At 44.7% G+C, this 21,500-nt stretch overlaps 1 protein-coding gene across 1 annotated transcript in view; it reads right to left on the bottom strand.

Moving 5' to 3' along the window:
- lrba (LPS-responsive vesicle trafficking, beach and anchor containing) overlaps positions 1-21,500 on the bottom strand; it is a 622,382-nt gene that overhangs the window by 457,306 nt on the left and 143,576 nt on the right. The window contains 1 exon segment of the mRNA XM_084317903.1: positions 3,875-4,008. Within this exon segment, the coding sequence (XP_084174029.1) occupies positions 3,875-4,008 (134 nt within the window).

Raw genomic sequence — 21,500 nt, forward strand, 5'->3', positions numbered from 1 at the left:
CCGTTCTCAGGTCAGAGAGAGAACCGTTCTCAGGTCAGAGAGAGTACCGTTCTCAGGTCAGAGAGAGTACCGTTCTCAGGTCAGAGAGAGAACCGTTCTCGGGTCAGAGAGAGTACTGTTCTCAGGTCAGAGAGAGAACTGTTCTCAGGTCAGAGAGAGAACTGTTCTCAGGTCAGAGAGAGAACTGTTCTCAGGTCAGAGAGAGAACTGTTCTCAGGTCAGAGAGAGAACTGTTCTCAGGTCAGAGAGAGAACTGTTCTCAGGTCAGAGAGAGAACTGTTCTCAGGTCAGAGAGAGAACTGTTCTCAGGTCAGAGAGAGAACTGTTCTCAGGTCAGAGAGAGAACTGTTCTCAGGTCAGAGAGAGAACTGTTCTCAGGTCAGAGAGAGTACTGTTCTCAGGTCAGAGAGAGAACTGTTCTCAGGTCAGAGAGAGTACTGTTCTCAGGTCAGAGAGAGAACTGTTCTCAGGTCAGAGAGAGAACTGTTCTCAGGTCAGAGAGAGTACTGTTCTCAGGTCAGAGAGAGAACTGTTCTCAGGTCAGAGAGAGAACTGTTCTCAGGTCAGAGAGAGAACTGTTCTCAGGTCAGAGAGAGAACTGTTCTCAGGTCAGAGAGAGAACTGTTCTCAGGTCAGAGAGAGAACTGTTCTCAGGTCAGAGAGAGAACTGTTCTCAGGTCAGAGAGAGAACTGTTCTCAAGTCAGAGAGAGAACTGTTCTCAAGTCAGAGAGAGAACTGTTCTCAGGTCAGAGAGAACTGTTCTCAGGTCAGAGAGAGAACTGTTCGCAGGTCAGAGAGAACTGTTCTCAGGTCAGAGAGAGTACTGATTTCAGAATTATGATGGAGCACTCTGGAAGTTGGTCCTGATGTTGACGTCCTCTAGCCTCTAGATGTTACTTGACAATGGTTCTTAAAACTGCCACATTCCTGCTGTAACCATACAAGTTAACCATACATGATGCCCACCTGTACAACAGGCTCAACCCAGGACATAAACCCCTCCCTAAAACAAAAACCTGTCTACTCTACACGATCAATGGCCTTTTCCTAATCTAAGGACAGGAAAATGTCAAGCTCATACAAGTTGCACACAACACGCACAAGAAAGATATTATTCATAATAGATCGATCCAGGATGCAATAAGACTGATCTTTGTGTACCTGAATAAAAAAATATTTTATGTATTCTATTCATCACTTTAAATAGAACTTTGTAACCCATAAATAAAAAACCAACAGGTCTCCCTTCTTAGCGAGCAGGGAAAGAGCTGCTTAGCCGCAGGAAGATGGTAGTGAGCCCCTCTGCAAACACCTCCAGGAGATCACCCCCCAGATGGTCCCAGAAACACTTTATGAAAGGTCAGCAGGCAGCCCACCTATCCCAGGGGGCACGATCTGAAGCCAGCTGCCTGATCGCCGCTGTCAACTCCTCCAAGGTGACCCCAGCGTCCAGAGCAGCCCGCTCCCCAGACCCCATGCTGAGACAGCCCCTGAAGAAACTCTGCAGCAGACTCCTCATCCTCTGCCCCTTAGTATAAGAGTCCATTGCATGCTTCCTCATCTCAGCTGGGTCACTGGTCACCCTTCCCTCGGGAAGGCGAAGACCGGCCATCCGTTTCTTTTGGGCCACTGATTTTTCCAAATAAAAATGTACTTTCAGAGCATCCATATGATTAGGTAGGCACAGACTTGAGGTATTGTTGAGCAATCTTTCAAAAAAAAAGATTTCCATGATATGAAAGTATAGGTTCATACGAGCGAGGAAAATACTGCTGGACAATTTAACAATAATTAACACATTTACAAGTCGTATTAAGTTTTGCAAATGAGGAAACGGATAAGAACATTTCAAAGCACTCAATATTGGCAATATCAAAATTTTGACCCATTTCTGAATCGTGCAAGGTTTTCGGCTTTTCTGAAGAATAGTCTCTGCCGGCATAATCCGACCTAGACCGTGCCGCGTCACATACTGTATATGGAGCATCCATATATTGTTGGAGTGAGAGCTGTACTGTTGACCCTTATCTGAGCTTTCCTCACCTCCCACCACTGACTTAAAGACTCACTCATTTTTATGGCTCTCCATTGGTCCCAATTTCTTTTTTTAAATAAAAATACATCTGGCAGCAGACAACATTAAAATCTCAATATGATTCCAGCCTCACAGTTGACAAAATACCTTTTGACATAAAAGTCCCATCTAACCTTGCTGCCCTAATATTATTGTCTGCCATCCTGACCCAGGTGTTCGTCTAGCAGCTGGATGCTTAACGCTCCATGCATCTTCTACGTCTGTCTGGGAGAGAAAACGAGACAGACATGTGGATAGTGAGGCTGTAGGTGAGGCTCCTCACCTGTCCTATCCAATGTAAAAATCCACAGTACAATTCCAGTCCCATAACAATAAACTAATTCTGAATCCACTGCGATAATATCTCGTATCTTCCCTAAACACCTCCAACCGCTCAGAGCCCTGATTTAGAGCATAAGCATTTCTCATCATAAACCCCAGTCTACCTCATTGCCCTCATCACTGTGAGTTCCCTGCAGGAAAAGACCTCTTGTGCTGAAACACCCGTTACCACCAGAGACCCAAACCTAACAGCCTACATGAAGAGGCTTGAAAAGGAGATTAGAGACTGAGTCAGTAAGAAAGAACAATAGCGAGAAAACACCCTGTATAGCCTGATCACTGTTGATGTTTATTATTTTAACTGTTTATATTTGTTTGCCCTTTTCCTTCAGTCGTCATGTGCTTTCTCAAACAAATTTTTCTTTTCATCTAAAAGATCAAGACCAACCACCTTCTTTAAGACAGAGACAGACTCCTCAAGCGTGTATAAATCACCAGCCTGTGACAATGTATCTGAAACAGACACTGTCCCATTCAGATTAATTATCCATATAAACATCACAACTTTTCAGTGGTTAGAGATGTGGGCTTTCGTCAACTAATGAAAATGCTCGATCCGCACTACACTGTGCCCCCTTGTACATTTTTCAGCACCAAAGTAATTCCTGACCTCTATGAAACACGCAAAAACACAGACCCTTGACCTCGGATAGTTGGACCTCTCGGTCCACTATATGTTGCACACAAAGTACCACATCACAACAACCTAGCCATGCAAATACTAATGTAAGGCAATAAAACAAACTATTATACCATGCGATAGCAACAGAAAATAAATAAGAGAGAAAATACCACAAAGGAGCTCTCAGCATCACATTCAGCCTCTCTCTCTCTCTCTCTCTCTCACACACACACAGAGGGAGGGAGGGGGAGCGAGAGAGAAGGAGACAGAGAGACAGATGGGGAGACAGATAGTGGTAGGGAGAGTGGAAGATAAAAGAGAAAGAAAGAGTGAGTGAGAGAGAGCGAGTGAGAGAGCGAGAGCGAGTGAGAGATGAAGTGAGAATGATGTCAGTGCAGTGCTGACTAAGAGCCAGGTCATCAGAGGTCATATGCTAACATGCTAACATGCTACAGGAAGTGATTGAAGGGAGTGGGATGTCACCGCTGTGCTGGCAGAACACATTCTAGACACAATATAACCTTCAATGTCAAATCTAAAAAACAGCTGGTTAATGATGGCCATCTAGAGAACGTCCCCTTGGCCCCGTTTCAATCTCAAGTCTAATCATCTAGATTCAAACACTGTTCCATATGATTAACATATGGCATTTTTTAATGGCTGAATGTATTAGTCACATCATATGATTAACGTATGGCATTTGAATGGCTGAATTAATTAGTTACATCATATTCTGAGATGTTGAACATCACCAGCCAGCCAATTAGAGAGATGCTAAGACTGCATGTAGCTGAGAAGTTTGATTGATGTGTGTGCGTGCGTGCTTGCATGTTACCAGACGGAGGTGTCCAGCTCGTGGCTGGAGGGCTGGCGGTAGTCCAGCTGTGCAAACAAAGGGAAGAGGACCTGGACGCCTCCAATAGAGTGGATACCACTCTGTACTGAGTGTGTCACCACTGCCTTTACATCCTGCAGAGAGAGAGAGAAAACAAATGACCCCATGTCAAATGATCAGATACATGCTTATCTATGATATACACAATGGTTTGCTGTATGAAGCAGTCAAATGGTGTCAATTGACCTGTTATTTTTAGCAGGCTCCCAAGACCTCCTTTAGAGGAACTTTGGTGCCTAGAGATGGTTTAAAAAAAAAATCTAACCCTGACTAATCTTACTGTCATGCACTTGTCCTAATAAACTAACCTACACTGTAACACGCAACACTTTGATGAACATTGTTACTCAGCTGATAGAGTTGTACCCTTCTTGCTGTCTTGTCGTACAGAACTTGTAAGTCGCTTTGGATAAAAGCGTCAGCTAAATGACTAAATGTAAATGTAAATGTTTAGCGGTTAGTACATTTAAATTAGGGCTGTCCCCGACTAAGGATTTGGATAGTCGACTATGATTGGCCAAAATGTGCCGTTAGGCGACTATTAGTAGACTAAAAAAAATAAATAAATAAAAAAGTATAATATATATATATATACTGTATATATATATATATATATATATATATTTTTTTTTTTTATCATTCCATTTGGGCTGTGGGGGGTGCTTAATGTCTGAATGAGTCGACTGAAGGCTTCTTGACCACTGCAAAAGCATGCAATTGGTCCACTGATGGATACATCTTGTTATTACATGGCGTTTTAACATTCGCCAAAATACTTTATTGTGATTGGTCAATAGCGCTCCGTTACCCCTAGCAGCGGTCAATTATTTCTCGATAATTCACCGCTGTCAGGGGCAACAAGCAATAATGACCGCTGTTAGGGGCAACTGAGCGCTATTGACTAATCACAATCAAGCATTTTGATCGCAGTCACGAAAGCTATAACCTTGTTCCCAGCTTTATCTCGCACAGCTGCACTACATCAGGTCATTCAGGTGCAATCAAGTCCACACCTGCCGATGACAGGAGCAGCAGAACAACTGCGTCTGCATTTGATCTCGTCTCGTCGATGGTGTAAAATGAATTAGGTATATTGTTAGTAAGTTAGCCATGTAATAAGCGGGATAATGTATAGCTATACTCGGTCATTGTCGCAAAATAATTTACCTTCACTGCGTTTAGAACACCTCGGCTACGCCTCGGTGTTCCAGAACGCTGTGTCGGTCAATTATTTTGAGACAATGACCTCGTAGCTATACATTATCCCTTACATATTTGTCTAGTCTAGTGTGTTCATTAGATGGGTGAAATCCTCTTTCAGTGCCTCTGTGCCTGTTTTCGTAGGCAGTTAGCCTCTGGTATACATGCCATTAGCGTTAGCCATGCTTCTAGGCCTCTTTTCTTTTGGAAAGAATGATAAAAATGAAATTAAAAATGTTTTATAATTTTTTTTTTGTATTAGACTAAGAGGTTGGCAGTCGACTACGGCTCCTTTCGACCGATTAGTCGACTATTCGACTAATAGGGGTCAGCCCTAATTTAAATAAAGAAAAGCTCCCTGCCTCTAGAACCACATGTACCCATGCTGACCTGGGATCAGATCCTACCAGAACCCTGTCTCCTGCCTCTGGAACCACATGTACCCATGTTATTGCTATGTCCGCCTACTACAATCTCATGAGCTGTCTAACGCCTGTCCCGTCTCCCTGTCTTCCTATGACTTGCTGTCCTGGAGTGTTGACCGGAGTGTTGGACGTCCCGTGACGAAGGCCGGGAGATTGCGACCCCCTCTGCGTGCCCCCCTGTCTTCGGAGGTCTCGTAGTGGTGACCGGAGTGCCGGATGTCCCGCGATGATGTCGGGGAGTTCGCGACCCTCTCTGCGCCACCCCCCTTCCCCCTGTCTCCGGCTGTCCCTGAGCAACGACCGGAGTGTTGAATGTCCCGTGACTAAGACGGGGATGACGTGACCCTCTTGCGCCGCCCCTGTGCCTCAAATAGATCCGCTATCAACTCTATCTTTAATCTTTCAAAATGTTCAGTTGCTATCGCTATTAGCTCTATCTTTAATTTTTCAAAATGTACAGTTGCTATTGCATGCACTCATCTGTGTTTCACCACACACATGAGTGCATGCTTACCAACTGTCCGTCTGCAACACTACTATCACCGACATCTAAGAAGGGAGATCCCCCCTTGAACGGCCCTTCTAAGGTTTCTCTCCTCCACATTGCCTGTGGAGCTTTTTTTCCCTATTGTTAGGTTTTAGTGAGTTTTTCCTTACCTTCGCGTGGGGTATGTCTGGGAGTGCTTGCATTCTTTCATTTATTTGCATTCATCTAAAAAATGTTTGGACCCTATGGTGTTCTTGTTCTGTTCTTGACTTATTGTTATGTTGTCTTCTTGACTTGTTTAAAGAAGACCTGTACGGCCCATGGGGACATTAACGTGTGTTGTCGGGCCCTATAAATAAATTTGATTTGATTTGATTTGATACCCCTGCTGGCCTGGGATCAGACCTCCTACTCCCGTCTCCCTCTCAGCCGTCCTACTGTCTCAATAAAGAACCTCTCTTCTGTGTCTCCCCTACTCTGTCTCCCTCTCAGCCTTCTTACTGTCTCAATAAAGAACCTTCTCTCCTGCGTCTCCCCTACTCTGTCTCCCTCTCAGCCTTCCTACTGCCTCAATAAAGAACCTTCTCTCCTGCGTCTCCCTCTCAGCCTTCTTACTGTCTCAATAAAGAACCTTCTCTCCTGCGTCTCCCCTACTCTGTCTCCCTCTCAGCCTTCCTACTGCCTCAATAAAGAACCTTCTCTCCTGAGTCTCCCTCTCTGCCTTCCTACTGCCTCAATAAAGAACATTCTCTCCTATGTCTCCCTCTCTGCCTTCCTACTGCCTCAATAAAGAACCTTCTCTCCTGCGTCTCCCTCTCTGCCTTCCTACTGCCTCAATAAAGAACCTTCTCTCCTGAGTCTCCCTCTCTGCCTTCCTACTGCCTCAATAAAGAACCTTCTCTCCTATGTCTCCCTCTGCCTTCCTACTGCCTCAATAAAGAACCTTCTCTCCTGCGTCTCCCTCTCTGCCTTCCTACTGCCTCAATAAAGAACCTTCTCTCCTATGTCTCCATCTCTGCCTTCCTACTGCCTCAATAAAGAACCTTCTCTCCTATGTCTCCCTCTCTGCTATCCTACTGCCTCAATAAAGAACCTTCTCTCCTGCGTCTCCCTCTCTGCCTTCCTACTGCCTCAATAAAGAACCTTCTCTCCTATGTCTCCCTCTCTGCCTTCCTACTGTCTCAATAAAGAACATTCTCTCCTGTGTCTCCCTCTCTGCCTTCCTACTGCCTCAATAAAGAACCTTCTCTCCTGCGTCTCCCTCTCTGCCTTCCTACTGCCTCAATAAAGAACCTTCTCTCCTGCGTCTCCCCCTCTGCCTTCCTACTGCCTCAATAAAGAACCTTCTCTCCTATGTCTCCCTCTCTGCCTTCCTACTGCCTCAATAAAGAACCTTCTCTCCTGCGTCTCCCTCTCTGCCTTCCTACTGCCTCAATAAAGAACCTTCTCTCCTGCGTCTCCCTCTCTGCCTTCCTACTGCCTCAATAAAGAACCTTCTCTCCTGCGTCTCCCTCTCTGCCTTCCTACTGCCTCAATAAAGAACCTTCTCTCCTGCGTCTCCCTCTCTGCCTTCCTACTGCCTCAATAAAGAACCTTCTCTCCTGCGTCTCCCTCTCTGCCTTCCTACTGCCTCAATAAAGAACCTTCTCTCCTGCGTCTCCCTCTCTGCCTTCCTACTGCCTCAATAAAGAACCTTCTCTCCTATGTCTCCCTCTCTGCCTTCCTACTGCCTCAATAAAGAACCTTCTCTCCTGTGTCTCCCTCTCGGCCTTCCTACTGCCTCAATAAAGAACCTTCTCTCCTGCGTCTCCCTCTCTGCCTTCCTACTGCCTCAATAAAGAACCTTCTCTCCTGCGTCTCCCTCTCTGCCTTCCTACTGCCTCAATAAAGAACCTTCTCTCCTATGTCTCCCCCTCTGCCTTCATACTGTATGAATATAGAATACACATTTTAAAAGATTATGAAATAAATTAATAGATCTAATCTAGTGCTCGGCTTGTTGTTAGGCAGTAAAACACACAGACAGCTGAGCAGCACAATGTCGACAAGACAAATAAAAGAAGTCCAGGGGGAAATAAAGCAGCTCTGCTGTAGCTCTGGCAGTGAGCAGGATGACACATGCTAACAGCAGAGCTACCACTGTGCTGAACAACCTGGACCTCTTCATGGCACGATAACCCTGTCGCTCATGGCGATAGCTAATGTGGCAGGGCATGCAAACCATGACAGTGAATGGTCGCCAAGGCGACAGAGACACAGGTGTCTGGCCTTGCCATGACGGGGGATAGCAGATGGGGTGGATTTGATTAAATGAGCTATGTGAAAATTTAGAATATCACCATCATCTTTAGCCCACGTTATTAATTCTCATACTGATATGATGCTACTATGTAAGTCTCTTATTTTAATCATCTCTATGACTGGCAATGTCACTCACTCACTCGCTCATTCGCATTCACTATTGGCCACTCTGCCCCTAGTGGTAGATCACAGGCATGGCACTTTGACTCATGTTTGACTTAAAGGGGACATGCATTGCTATTCCTTTCACTATTTTCAAAAAATTCATTGTTTTATATTTTTTATCAAGTACTCAAAAGAATCATTTTACTACCTCAAGATTTCAGGCTGATTTGGCTGGGCTCCGCCCATAAGCGCTTTGAGTGACAGTCACCCACACAGCGTGATACATACGAGAGCGAGAGAGAACGAGCGAGCGAGAGAGAGGGAGAGAGCGAGAGAGACGGAGACAGACACACACACAGTTGGGTTTGTGTGTAAATGGCTCCGAGACGAGTGACAGAGAGGAGAGATGCGATGCGTCCCGAAAAAACACACACACAGTTGGGTTTGTGTGTAAATGGCTCCGAGACGAGTGACAGAGAGAGAGAGGAGAGATGTGATGCGTTCCGAAAACACACACACACGGGTTTGTGTGTAAATGCTCCCGTTGCTCCGTATCCCTCTCGGCACCCGCGCAACCCGTTTGAAGAAGTAATCCACTGCTCTGTTGTTGAGCGAATTGTGGGCGGTGACTACAACCACAGAGCCAATCAGATCACAATCAGCTCAATCAGCTCCTTGCTACGTCGCATTGCGAGTCAAATCAGAACGGCTTAGTTGAGTGAGGGAAGATCTCGTGAACTCGAGACTAGACTGATTAGTCAATATGATAATTAACGACACAGACCACATTGATATAATCCCGCATTGCTAGGAAACAATGCTAAACACTGGAAAAAGCCATTTATAATGCATGGGACCTTTAAGATAATCTGCCCTGCACAATGATGTAAATGGTTCAAACTGCAGTGAAAGTTCTGACATTTTGACAGCTAATACATAAGCTAATAAATACACAAAATCTGTGGTTTTGAAGGCAATTTTGTATGAGCTGGGTTCCAGTATGTGCCTATTGCCCTTAGTTTAGTATGGTAGAGTATAGACTCAGGTTGTTTAGTATGATAGGGTATAGACTCAGGTTGTTTAGTATGATAGGGTATAGACTCAGGTTGTTTAGTATGATAGGGTATAGACTCAGGTTGTTTAGAACCACCAGATCAAACATCCGGACGCAGCCATGATCGTAGCCGGCGACTTCAATCAAGCGAATCTGAAGAAGGTGATGCCAAACTTCTTTCAGCACATCGCTTGCACCACCAGGGGAGGAAATACGCTGGATCATTGCTACACCCCGTTCAGAGCCGGTTACAAGGCAGTACCGGCTCCTCCATTAGCTGGTCCAACAAGCACGACACCATATTGCTTTTCCCCGCCTACAGGCAGAGATCACGTGACGCAGTCATGTCACGTGAGGTAAAGAAGTGGTCCGACCAATCAGAGGCTACAGGACGCATTCGATGACGTCGACTGAGGATTGCTCGAGGCGAGCTCCAGTGACGTCAGTGAGTTCGCGGATGTTGTCAGTTTCATAACAACACTAGCGGATCGCATTGTCCCTACGAAGAAGGTTAGAGTCTTCCCGAACCAGAAACCGTGGGTTGACAGTACTATCCGAGCGGCTCTGAAAACTCACACCACTGCTTATAACCTGGGCAGAGCGTCAGGAAACAGAGTATAAGGCTACAGTCTATACTCTGCACAAGGCTGTAAAACTTGCTAAGAGGACATAGTACGCTGACAAGATGGAGGCACAAATGGCCCAGAATAACACAAGAGGTTTATGGCGAGGACTACGGACGATAACCGACTACAAAGTCAGCGCCCCCTCAATGGGGAGTGCCGACACCTCTCGCGGACCAGCTCAACTCCTTTTACGCACGGTTTGGTACGTCACTGACACGCCGGCCGTCGTGGAGGGGGGGCATCCGCGGGGGGGAGGGGGCACTCTCTCATTGACGGAACACAGTGTGAGAAGAGCATTTATGCGGGTGAACACCAGAAAGGCAGCTGGCCCAGATGGGATAACAGGACGTATACTTATGTCCTGTGCTAACCAGCTAGCCCCAGTGTTCACCACCATATTTAATCTATCCCTGGCTGAGTCTGTGGTCCCTGCCTGTTTCAAGGTGTCCACTATAATACCGGTACCAAAGAAATCCTACCCAACAGGTCTTAATGACTACAGACCGGTGGCACTCACCTCTGTGGTCATGAAATATTTTGAGAGGCTGGTTAAGGATTACATTTGTGCCTCCCTCCCCAGTGATATGGACCTATGCAATTTGCATACAGGCCAAACAGGTCCACTGACGATGCGGTCTCCCAAGTACTACACAGCACCCTCTCTCACCTAGACTGCCAGAAGGGGGGCTATGTGAGACTGTTGTTCATTGACTATAGCTCAGCGTTCAACACCATAGTCTCCACCAGACTGGTGGACAAGCTGATCGAGCTGGGTCTGAGCTCCGCTCTGAGCGCCTGGATACTGGACTTTCTGAGCGAAAGGCCCCAGGCGATCAGGGTGGGGGGTCAGACCTCCAACACCATCACCCTGAGTATCGGGTCCCCCGAGGGCTGTGTTCTGAGCCCCCTGCTGTACTCACTATACACACATGATTGTGTGGCCAAGTTCAGCTCCAACTCCATAGTGAAGTTTGCGGACGACAGTGGTGGTGGGGCTGATCTGACAACGACGAGAAGTCCTACCGGGAGGAGGTTGAGGTACTGGAACGCTAGTGTCGGGACAACAGCCTGCTCCTGAACATTGGTAAAACCAAGGAGCTGATCGTGGATTTGAGGAGAACACCGCAGGGGACACACACACCACTGAGGATAAACAGGGCTACCGTGGTCAGGGTGAGCAGCTTTAAGTACCTGGGGGTCCACATCTCAGAGGATCTGACATGGACAACACACATAGACTCAGTCGTAAAAAAGGCGAAGCAGCGCCTCTACCACCTGAGACAGTTAAGGAAGTTCAGAGTATCGGGGAAGATACTCCAATCCTTCTACTCTGGAGCTGTAGAGAGCATCTTGACTGGAAACATCACTGCCTGGTATGGAAACAGCACGGCACAGGACAAGAAGGCCCTACAGAGAGTGGTGCGCTCAGCTGAGCGTACTACGGGTATTGCACTACCACCCCTGAAGGTCTTATATAACAAGAGGTGCAAATCCAGATCCTGCAGAATAATGAAAGATCCTCACCACCCCAACAACAGCCTGTTCAAGCTGCTGCGGTCAGGCAAACGCCTGCGAACACCAGCAACTAGGACAGAGAGACTTCAGCTCAGCTTCTTCCCCCAGGCCATCAGCGTCTTGAACACTGAACAAGCACACACACACACTGTATACGCTCACACACTAGCAGTCACTTTAGCATGAACACACACACACACACACACACACATGCTGCACACGCTCACACTCAACGGTCACTTTACACAATGAAAAGGTCACTTTAAAAACAAGAACGGGAGTGGTTCTTGTATAGTAAACAGATGGATATAGCAAGCTAGCACAAGGACACATAGTACAACTGTAGATTGTATAGTACAGCATTGTATAGTAGTGTACATAAGACCCAGTGCCTCATCCGTAGCTAACAGTGTATTGCACTATCGCAGGACCTTAGCATGTCTTACCATGCTTTTTGTAAACTTTATGTACATTATACCGGTTATGTCTTATTCTTATTACTTGTATTATTGCACAAATGTCTTATTCTCATCCTATTCTTATTACTTGTATTATTGCACAATCGCTGCGGGCATGACCCCCCGCATTTCACTGTATGCTTGTATGTCGTGACAAATAAAACTCTTGACTTGACTTTAGCATGATAGGGTATAGACTCAGGTTGTTTAGTATGATAGGGTATAGACTCAGGTTGTTTAGTATGATAGGGTATAGACTCAGGTTGTTTAGTATGATAGGGTATAGACTCATATCACATAAACAGTATGGCGCCAAAAAAAGGAGAAAAAAGGCCAACATTCCAGCCTTAGTGGGTATTTTTTTCTGCAAACAGGGGGGGAAGAAGTGCAGTCTGTGTGGAGCTCGTCCATAACCTGAGTGACACACAGCATGTCAGCGTGTGAACCCGACAGCAACTCTGCATGTAGAGACCCTGCATTACTTTGACCTCCTTTATAGGATGGGAATTCAGAGTGAAGCATAGCAGTGCAGATATAGGTCACATATTCTATAGGGTGTGTGTGTGTGTGTGTGTGTGTGTGTGTGTGTGTGTGTGTGTGTGTGTGTGTGTGTGTGTGTGTGTGTGTGTGTGTGTGTGTGTGTGTGTGTGTGAGAGAAGTAGGTGCATTTCACGCACCAAGAGTGTATGAGAGAACTCAATTAGAGAGGAGAAATGAAAACTCTGGAGTAATTGAATGAAAGGACAGTGTGTGTGTGTGTGTGTGTGTGTGCTTTTTGACGCTAATATATCACTAATGTGCTTTTAATTAGCCATTATTCTCTCCCCGAAATCAATCAGCAATGACTAACGACTATATTTAGTATGGTAACAAAAAGCCACAGAGCTTTTTTTTGTTAGAGATAGAAACACATTTTCTGTGAAAATTGTGGCTACACAAGACAAAGATATATACATTTCACATATTTATCATGCCTTACTTGGCTTACAGATTTACATTGGATCATAGCACATATTAATGAAATTCAACTTGTCCTGAATTCAACAGTACCAAGCATTTGATATAACTCCTGAGATAGACATTTCTGTATTATACTATATTGAGTCATTTGTCAAAGAAATAAAAATTTGTACTGTATACCAATTAAGGCACGATACATATCTACAAAATTCATTGTTTTGTATTTCTAATCAAGTACTCTAAAGCAGCATTTTTCCACTTCAAGATTTCAAGCAGTTTTGGGCTGGGCTCCGCCCATAAGCGCTTTGAGTGACAGTCACCCACAGTCTGCACTAGCAGACAGAGAGAGATATAGAGAGATTGAGGGGGATACTAATGATTTTTGCTGTGGGGGGGCATAATCCCACGGGACAATGCATTGGTAAAGGGTTTCAAATGACAATATATACCCCTGTGAATATTATTGCACGGATCGGAATACGGGCGTGCGCGTGAGAGCGTGCGCAACGATATTTTGACAGTGATATGCGAGTGGAGAAGCTCCTGCCCCGCACGCACACGCATTTACACACACACTCCCGCGGTCGGGAGGTTGTGTGTAAATGCTCGTGTCCCTCTCTCTCTCTCTCTCCCCCTCTCTATCTCTATCTCCCTCTCTCTCTCTCCCTCTCCATCGCTCGCTCGTTCTCTGCCGTCTGTCGGCACCCGCGCACATCAACCCGTTTGAGGAAGTAATTCCACTCGCTCTGTTGTTGAGCGAATTGTTGATTGTGGGCGGTGACTACAACCAGTGCCTTACTCACGTCAGCAAAACAGTCAAATCAGAATGGCTTAGTTGAGTGAGGGAGGATCTTGTGAACTCGAGACTAGACTGATGAGCCTAAATGAGAATTAGAGACACAGACCCCATTGATACAAACCCCCATTGCTAGAAAACAATGATAAACACTGGAAAAGGCAATTTATAAGACAGGGGACCTTTAAGGAAAGCTTGCACTGTAGCCTATCTTACGTTGACCAATTTAAACAATCTCTATTGCTTTGTGCTCAGCTAGTACTTGTACAATGTATATTTCCATTATAGTTTTTTGGGTCAATTTCATCAAAGTCCTTATTTAAAGAAAACTCACATTTGAGTCAGAACTATGACACTGTTGGGATACTATGGGAGCAAGTCCCACCCACTGCAGGAAGTGGCTGGCCTTAGGAAGAACTGCATAGTAGAATCCTTGACACATTCACTAGGCATAATTTCTCACACATCATGCTACAACAGTAAAATCCATTATACTTTTAAATAAGGGTTTTAGAAAATCTAACACATTTTCTCTTGTAGCCTGATATTTGAAAAGCAATGGTTTGCAATGGTTTGTACCACTAGCTGTTGGCCAAAAACACCTATCCAGGAGCTAGTGGTCCATATCTGCTTCTATTCATCCGTGCTAAGCTAGGCTAGCTTGCAGCCGGATAGCTTTGTACTGAACGTGCAGAGAGGAAATTGGTATCCAACTTCTAAGATGTAAGCAGATTCCCAATAATGTTGGTGTGTTAAATATATAGATTAAATACAGTCAGGCCCATAAATATTTGGACATCAACACAATTTATATAATTTGGGCTCTGTACACCACCACAATGGATTTGAAATGAAACATTATGTGCTTTAAGTGCAGACTTCCAGCTTTAATTTGCATTACATCTAAATAAGGTGAACAGTGTAGGAATTACAACAATTTGAAGGGACCAAAAGTAATTGGACAATTGGCTGCTCAGCTGTTCCATGGCCACCATTCCAATGTGTGCATTATTCCCTCATTATTTCATTTACAAGGAGCCGATAAAAGGTCTAGAGTTAATTTCAAGTGTGGTATTTGCATTTGGATTTTGGTTGCTGTCAACTCTCAATACGAGGTCCAAAGAGCTGTCACTATCAGTGAAGCAAGACATCATTAGGCTGGAAAACCTAAACAAACCCATCAGAGAGATGGCAAAAACATTAGGTGTGGCCAAATCAACTCTTTTGTACATTCTTAACCCTTTCTCCGCCGATGACGTGTTTACACGTCATTCCTCGCCATGCGTAATCTGCCAATGACGGGTTACGCCGTCTTTGAGATCAATATTTCATATTTTCGTCATGGTATTCACATTTCACCCACGGAGTCTTTGCTGGTGTTGTAGGACTCCGCTCAACTCTGGACTCTATCCAGACACCGTGCATATCGATCCGTTGCCATAACTCAATAAACAACATGATTGGACGTGTATTAGTATTATACAAACCGGAATTAGATCACCTAGATCAGGGGTGGCCAACCCGCGGCTCGCGAGCCGCATGCGGCTCTTTGCCCGTCAATGTGCGACTCTTCCATCCATAAAAAAGAAAAAAAAAAAATTTACTTTTTTTTTTTTTATGTCACTCATTCCATAAGGACGTAGAATAAACATTTACAATTTTTTTTTAAATGGTCCATTTGCATGTTCTTGGTATCTGAATCTAGGGACATATATGGATCAGTGTCAGAAATAGTGTGTCTGTTACTAGGCTTGAGTAAATTGTAATGAACCAAAGGAGAATATCAATTCTATTTAAAAAAAAATATATATCTTTGACTGTAAATAACACCATGCTAAAATTGACCAGACCTGAAAAATCTAAGCAAATGAATAAAGGGAAGATGATTAAACAGAAGGTTTTGTAGATACAGTACTGAATTTTGCCATCTTTTTTATAATGTAAATTTCTCCACCATTCTTCATCATATTGCAACACCGTTTTTTGCAAGACGTTCACAGAAAGGTAGAGAAACTAACTGCGTTCTGTTTTATGGCAATAACGTTCAGGTTTGTGGGAGATAATCCCAAAAAATAAGAGAAATTAAAAAGTAAATCCAGAAGTCAGATGATTGACAGGGGCTGGGTAGGGTAGTTTTTCGAAATTTGAAAGCCCTGAGTCTCTTCCTTCAAAAGACTACACTCACTTTTGGCTGTGCCACTTCCTCCTGTCAATATGCGCCGGTTTCCGACTCAATGCCCTGAGATTTCTATAATCTTATATTTCACTAATAACAGTTAAAATAATTGGTAAACAAACATAATGCTGAAAATATACACTTTTACTGTATATCTCGGGCTTTAGAGGTTAACCCTGTGAGGCCCAAATTAAAAAGAAATTAGCAACTTCAGAGGCCAGAGGGTGGGACATATAAACACATTTACTATCAAATAGCATTGTCAGGCTGAACAACAGGACCAATTGACTATACATGTGCTTAAAGGGGAACTATCTTATAAATGGCTTTTTTCAGTGTTTACCATTGTTTCTTAGCTATGTGGACTTATATTAATAGGATATATGTCTCTAATTCTCATATTGGCGAATTCTTCCAATTCTCCTCTCACAATATTCACCCTCACTGAACTGAGTCATCTGAAAATGTGCATATCTGTGATGTCAGAGATTTCTCAGCTGCATAATAATGTGGCAGTTGATGTGGCAGTTGGCACCAGGCCACACAGTGGTTGGAGCCCAGCCTCAAAACGGCTTGAGGTAGAAAAATGCGGTTTTTAGTACTTGATTAGAAATACAAAACAATGCATTTAAAAAAAAAAAAACCTAGGTGTTCCATAGACTCACAGGAATTGTGTAAAAGTGCCCAAATAGTGAAAGAAATAGTAAAATAGTTCCCCTTTAACATTTTTTAAATAAACATTATTTTTTTAAATGGCTAAAAGTGATTTTGTAATTTTGCAACCGTGGGTCTCACAGGGTACTTTTAACCCTGTGAGGCCCAAATAAAAAAGACATTAGCAACTTCAGAGGCCAGAGGGTGAGACCTATAAACACATGAAGGGTGCCGTGACTGAAAAAAAAGGTTGAGAAACGCTGGTATATGGTGTGGCTCTTTGTGGTACCACAGTCATTTTTTTGTGGCTCTTAGTCTCTGACTGGTTGGCCACCCCTGACCTAGATCAACATCCCATAATAGCGATCTTTTTGCTCCACGCTCATCACCCAACGGTAAGAGGAGACTGGGGTGAATTTCAGCGTTTTTCTTTACCATTTTCGATACAAACTGCTCTGATCTAGGGCGGCTACGTGGCGTAGTGGGCAAGGCGCTCGCCACGACATCTGGAGACGCTGGGCTCGCCTGTTCGAGCCCAGCGCTCCACATTTGCTTTCAGTTTAGCTGGTCGTCCGTACTAATACACATTGGCCGTATTAGGGGGTGGGAAACTGATGGGTGGGGATCGGGCGTTGTGGACAGCGACTCCTACAGGTCGGTTGGTGCGCCTGCGCAGTAGAATCAGGAAGTGTCTGGGGCAGCGTGAGCCTCCCACGCGTTAGTCCTCGCCACTAAGATCGAGCTGCGCAGGTGAAAAGATGCGACTGCTGTTACCTCAAGTACCGGAGGGGACTTGTGCTATGTATGACTTAGTCCACATTGCAGCCGGCTTGTGGGAGGCAAGAAACAGCGTTCGTGACAGGGGAGGGTTGAATTGGATGATACGAAATTGGGATGGGAGAAAATATAGAAAATGGGAGAAAAAGTGTATCAAAAACAAACTGCTCTGATCTATATATCACTAGGGATGGGTACCTTTCACATTTGAACCGATACGGTACCGGTACCCGTGAATCGATACTGGCACCCAACGGTACCTTTTTTCAGTACTTTAGTCTCAAGAAATTTAATTTACCTACCTCAGTCGTGAAAAAAAATATCCAAACTTCAAATAACTATAATTTCGACAGTTTTCGGCTTGCCATTGCTCTGACTGCTTTGTTGTTGAATCAAGTCAAATCCTAGGTAAGCATATATTGTGTGTGCGAACGTTGACATGAAAAGAAAAAAAGGTAAATTCTTTTTTTTCTTTTTTTTTTCTTTTTGGTATCTCACTTGAATCGATACTCGGTAGTACAGACATGTTTCGGTTCGGTACCTCAAAAGTACTGAATTCGGTACCCATCCCTATATATCACCCATACTACATAAATCATTTAACGTCGGTCATTGAATTATAAACGACCCCCCCCCCCCTCCGGTCAACCGCAGATGATCAGTCAACACGTCTAGGACCGTGTACAGTTGATGATCTAATAAATGCATTTATGGCTATATCTCACGTTCTATGAAATACTGCAGAAAACGATAAAAACATATTTATACTCTAGACCGTATTATTGTATGAATGTGTGAATGAAAAAGTTAAACGTTCCTACATCATGAACAATAGATAATTGATATTGAATGGGCCATAGTAATGTCAATTTAGCAATACAATTTAAAAAGTTATAGCCCTGCAAAGAAGGTGAACATCTCCATAGACAAATAGTGCTGGCAGAGAGGCTACAAGGATGGATATAAGCTCCGGCAGAGAATGGGTTAAAAATAAAAATAAACGCACTGGTGAACTCCGCAACACCAAAAGACGATGGAAGATCATAGAAAACAACTGTGGTGTATGAGAAGTATTTCCCTGGTGAAGAAAAACCCCTTCACAACAGTTGACCAGATCAAGAACACTCCCCAGGAGGTAGCCGTATCGGTGTCAAAGTCAACAATCAAGATAAGACTTCACCAGAGTGAATACAGAGGGTCCACCACAAAACAGGAAGACCCGATTCGAGTTTGTAAAAAAGTAAAAACATCTAAAAAAAAAACTGTACAGTTCTGGAACAACATCCTATGGACAGATGAGACAAAGATCAACTTGTACCAGAATGATGGGAAGAGAAGAGTATGGAGCATGAAAGGAACTGCTCATAAAGAATCACCTCAGCATGGTGGTGGTAGTGTTATGGCGTGGGCATTAGGCTTGGGCGGTATAATTTTTTTCATACCGTCATACCTTGCTCACATAATATCCCGGTATACGGTATATGACGGTATGACTTTCATTTTCATCAGGGGGGGGGGGGGGTTATCACCATACATAACGCTTATATTGAAACACGTTGACATTAGGGCCGTTCTTTCAACCTAAAAGTGCACTTTCTTCAACCTCGAACCTAAATTCCTTAGCAACCCGTGTTACCAAGTAAACAAATCACAGAACGGTAGCCAGTTAGTAGGTATCAACGTTAGCTCTCAGAACGGTAGCCAGTTATCCCGCACCATCCAGGTATTAACGTTAGCTCTCAGAGCGGTAGCCAGTTAGCCCGCACCATCCAGGTATCAACGTTAGCTCTCAGAACGGTAGCCAGTTAGCCCGCACCATCCAGGTATCAACGTTAGCTCTCAGAACGGTAGCCAGTTAGCCCGCACCATCCAGGTATTAACGTTAGCTCTCAGAACGGTAGCTAGTTAGCCCGCACCATCCAGGTATTAACGTTAGCTCTCAGAACGGTAGCCAGTTAGCCGGCACCATCCAGGTATTAACGTTAGCTCTCAGAACGGTAGCCAGTTAGCCCGCACCATCCAGGTATTAACGTTAGCTCTCAGAACGGTAGCCAGTTAGCCCGCACCATCCAGGTATCAACGTTAGCTCTCAGAACGGTAGCCAGTTAGCCCGCACCATCCAGGTATCAACGTTAGCTGTCAGAACGGTAGCCAGTTAGCCCGCACCATCCAGGTATCAACGTTAGCTCTCAGAACGGTAGCCAGTTAGCCCGCACCATCCAGGTATCAACGTTAGCTCTCAGAACGGTAGCCAGTTAGCCAGCACCATCCAGGTATCAACGTTAGCTCTCAGAACAGTAGCCACGTAACCCTCTGCTGGCGCGTGCTGTGCACTACAATCAACTCAGTGTAATAGCAGTCTGTGACGTCACGGTATTGAGAATCATACCGGCGGGATCTCGAAATACCCTGGTATACCGTAATACCGTCATACCGCCCAAGCCTAGTGGGCATGTATGGCTACCAATGGAACTGGTCCCCTTGTATATTGATAATGTGACTGCTGACAAAAGCAGCTGGATGAAGTGTTTCGGGCAATAATTATTATCTGCTCATATTCATCCAAATGCTTCAGAACTCATTGGACGGAGCTTCAGAGTGCAGATGGACAATGACCTGAAGCAGACTGACTAGGGGTGTAACGGTACACAGAAGCCACGGTTCGGTACGTACCTCGGTATTGGGGTCACGGTTCGGTACGAGTTCGGTACAACAGAAAAAAAAAATTTATAATAATTATTAATATACATTCTTTAAATTATTTAATTTTTTTTTTAATTTATATATTATATTGATGATAATTATTATAATTATAATTATTAAATAGAATAATTTTCTATAGGCTTGCCGTGGTAGTCAATGATACTGGTGTCATTCTGTGTTCAGGCATCCACTTGCCTACTGCCCCTTTAACAACTTATCCTTGCTAAGTTTCAGTTTCACTTCTAGAGAGAATTTAACTTCACGACGAGACTGAATACTAGAGAACAGATGACATATTACAACAATGGCAGAGGATTATTTGGATTTAAACACAGTGGAGCTCAGATGATCTGTCCGGAAAAGTATGTTTCTTTTTTTTATTTGATTGTGCCTTGTGAGTCCGGCGGGGGAGAATGTTGATGCGTTTGTTGGCGTGTGTGTGTGTGTGTGTCGGCGACGCGTGTGTGTTTCTTTCCATTGGTTTCATTGGTTAACGTTATTGGGCAAACAAGAAAACCAAAGAAAACTGTAAAATTGTAATGTCCCGGGCGGTCAGGTGGCGTAACGGAGATTGCGTTCGTCACCAACCCCGGAGCGGCTGGATTTGCCTGTTCGAATCCAGCTCACAGCTCCGGGGTTGTCACCAGCTTGGCTGGCCGTTCACACTAATACAATTGGCAGTATTAGAGGGTGGGAGAAGCTGGCGGGGTGGGTCCGGGTCGTTGTAAACAGCGACTCCTACAGTTCGGTCGGGGCGCCTGCTAAGCGCGGATAGGATCTAAGTGGGATAGTGTGATCCTTCCACACGCTACGCCCTCTCAGTGAGAATCCGCGCTGCCAGGTGAAAAGAAGCGGTTGATTGGCTGGACGTGTGTCGGAGGAAGCACGTGGTAGCCTCCACTCTCCCAGACCGACTGTGGAGGGTAAGTGCGCAGCGACCAGGAAGGGGATTGGGAATTGGCATAACGACTAACATTGGGATGGGAGAAAATCGGAGGAAAAAGGAGGGGGAAAAAGATCAAAAAATAAATAAATAAAAAAATTGTAATGTCCCTGCAGCTGTTCCAATGTAAATGTGCCTTTCTCCGCGCACTTTCGCCGCTCTGAACTGAAGTCGGGGACTCTGTGTGCCGCGCACTATTCTCGCACGGACCTCGCGAGTGCCTGCATGTGGGACTCGTGCGTTTGCGCTGTGGGGCGTAATTGGTCGTATGGCTGCACGTACCGTTACACCCCTAATACTGACCCAATGACCTGAAACACTGACCCAATGACCTGAAACATACTCACCCAATGACCTGAAGCATACTGACCCAATGACCTGAAGCA

Source organism: Notolepis coatsorum, assembly GCF_963971535.1.
Source record: "Notolepis coatsorum genome assembly, chromosome: 7".
NCBI lineage: Eukaryota > Metazoa > Chordata > Actinopteri > Aulopiformes > Paralepididae > Notolepis > Notolepis coatsorum.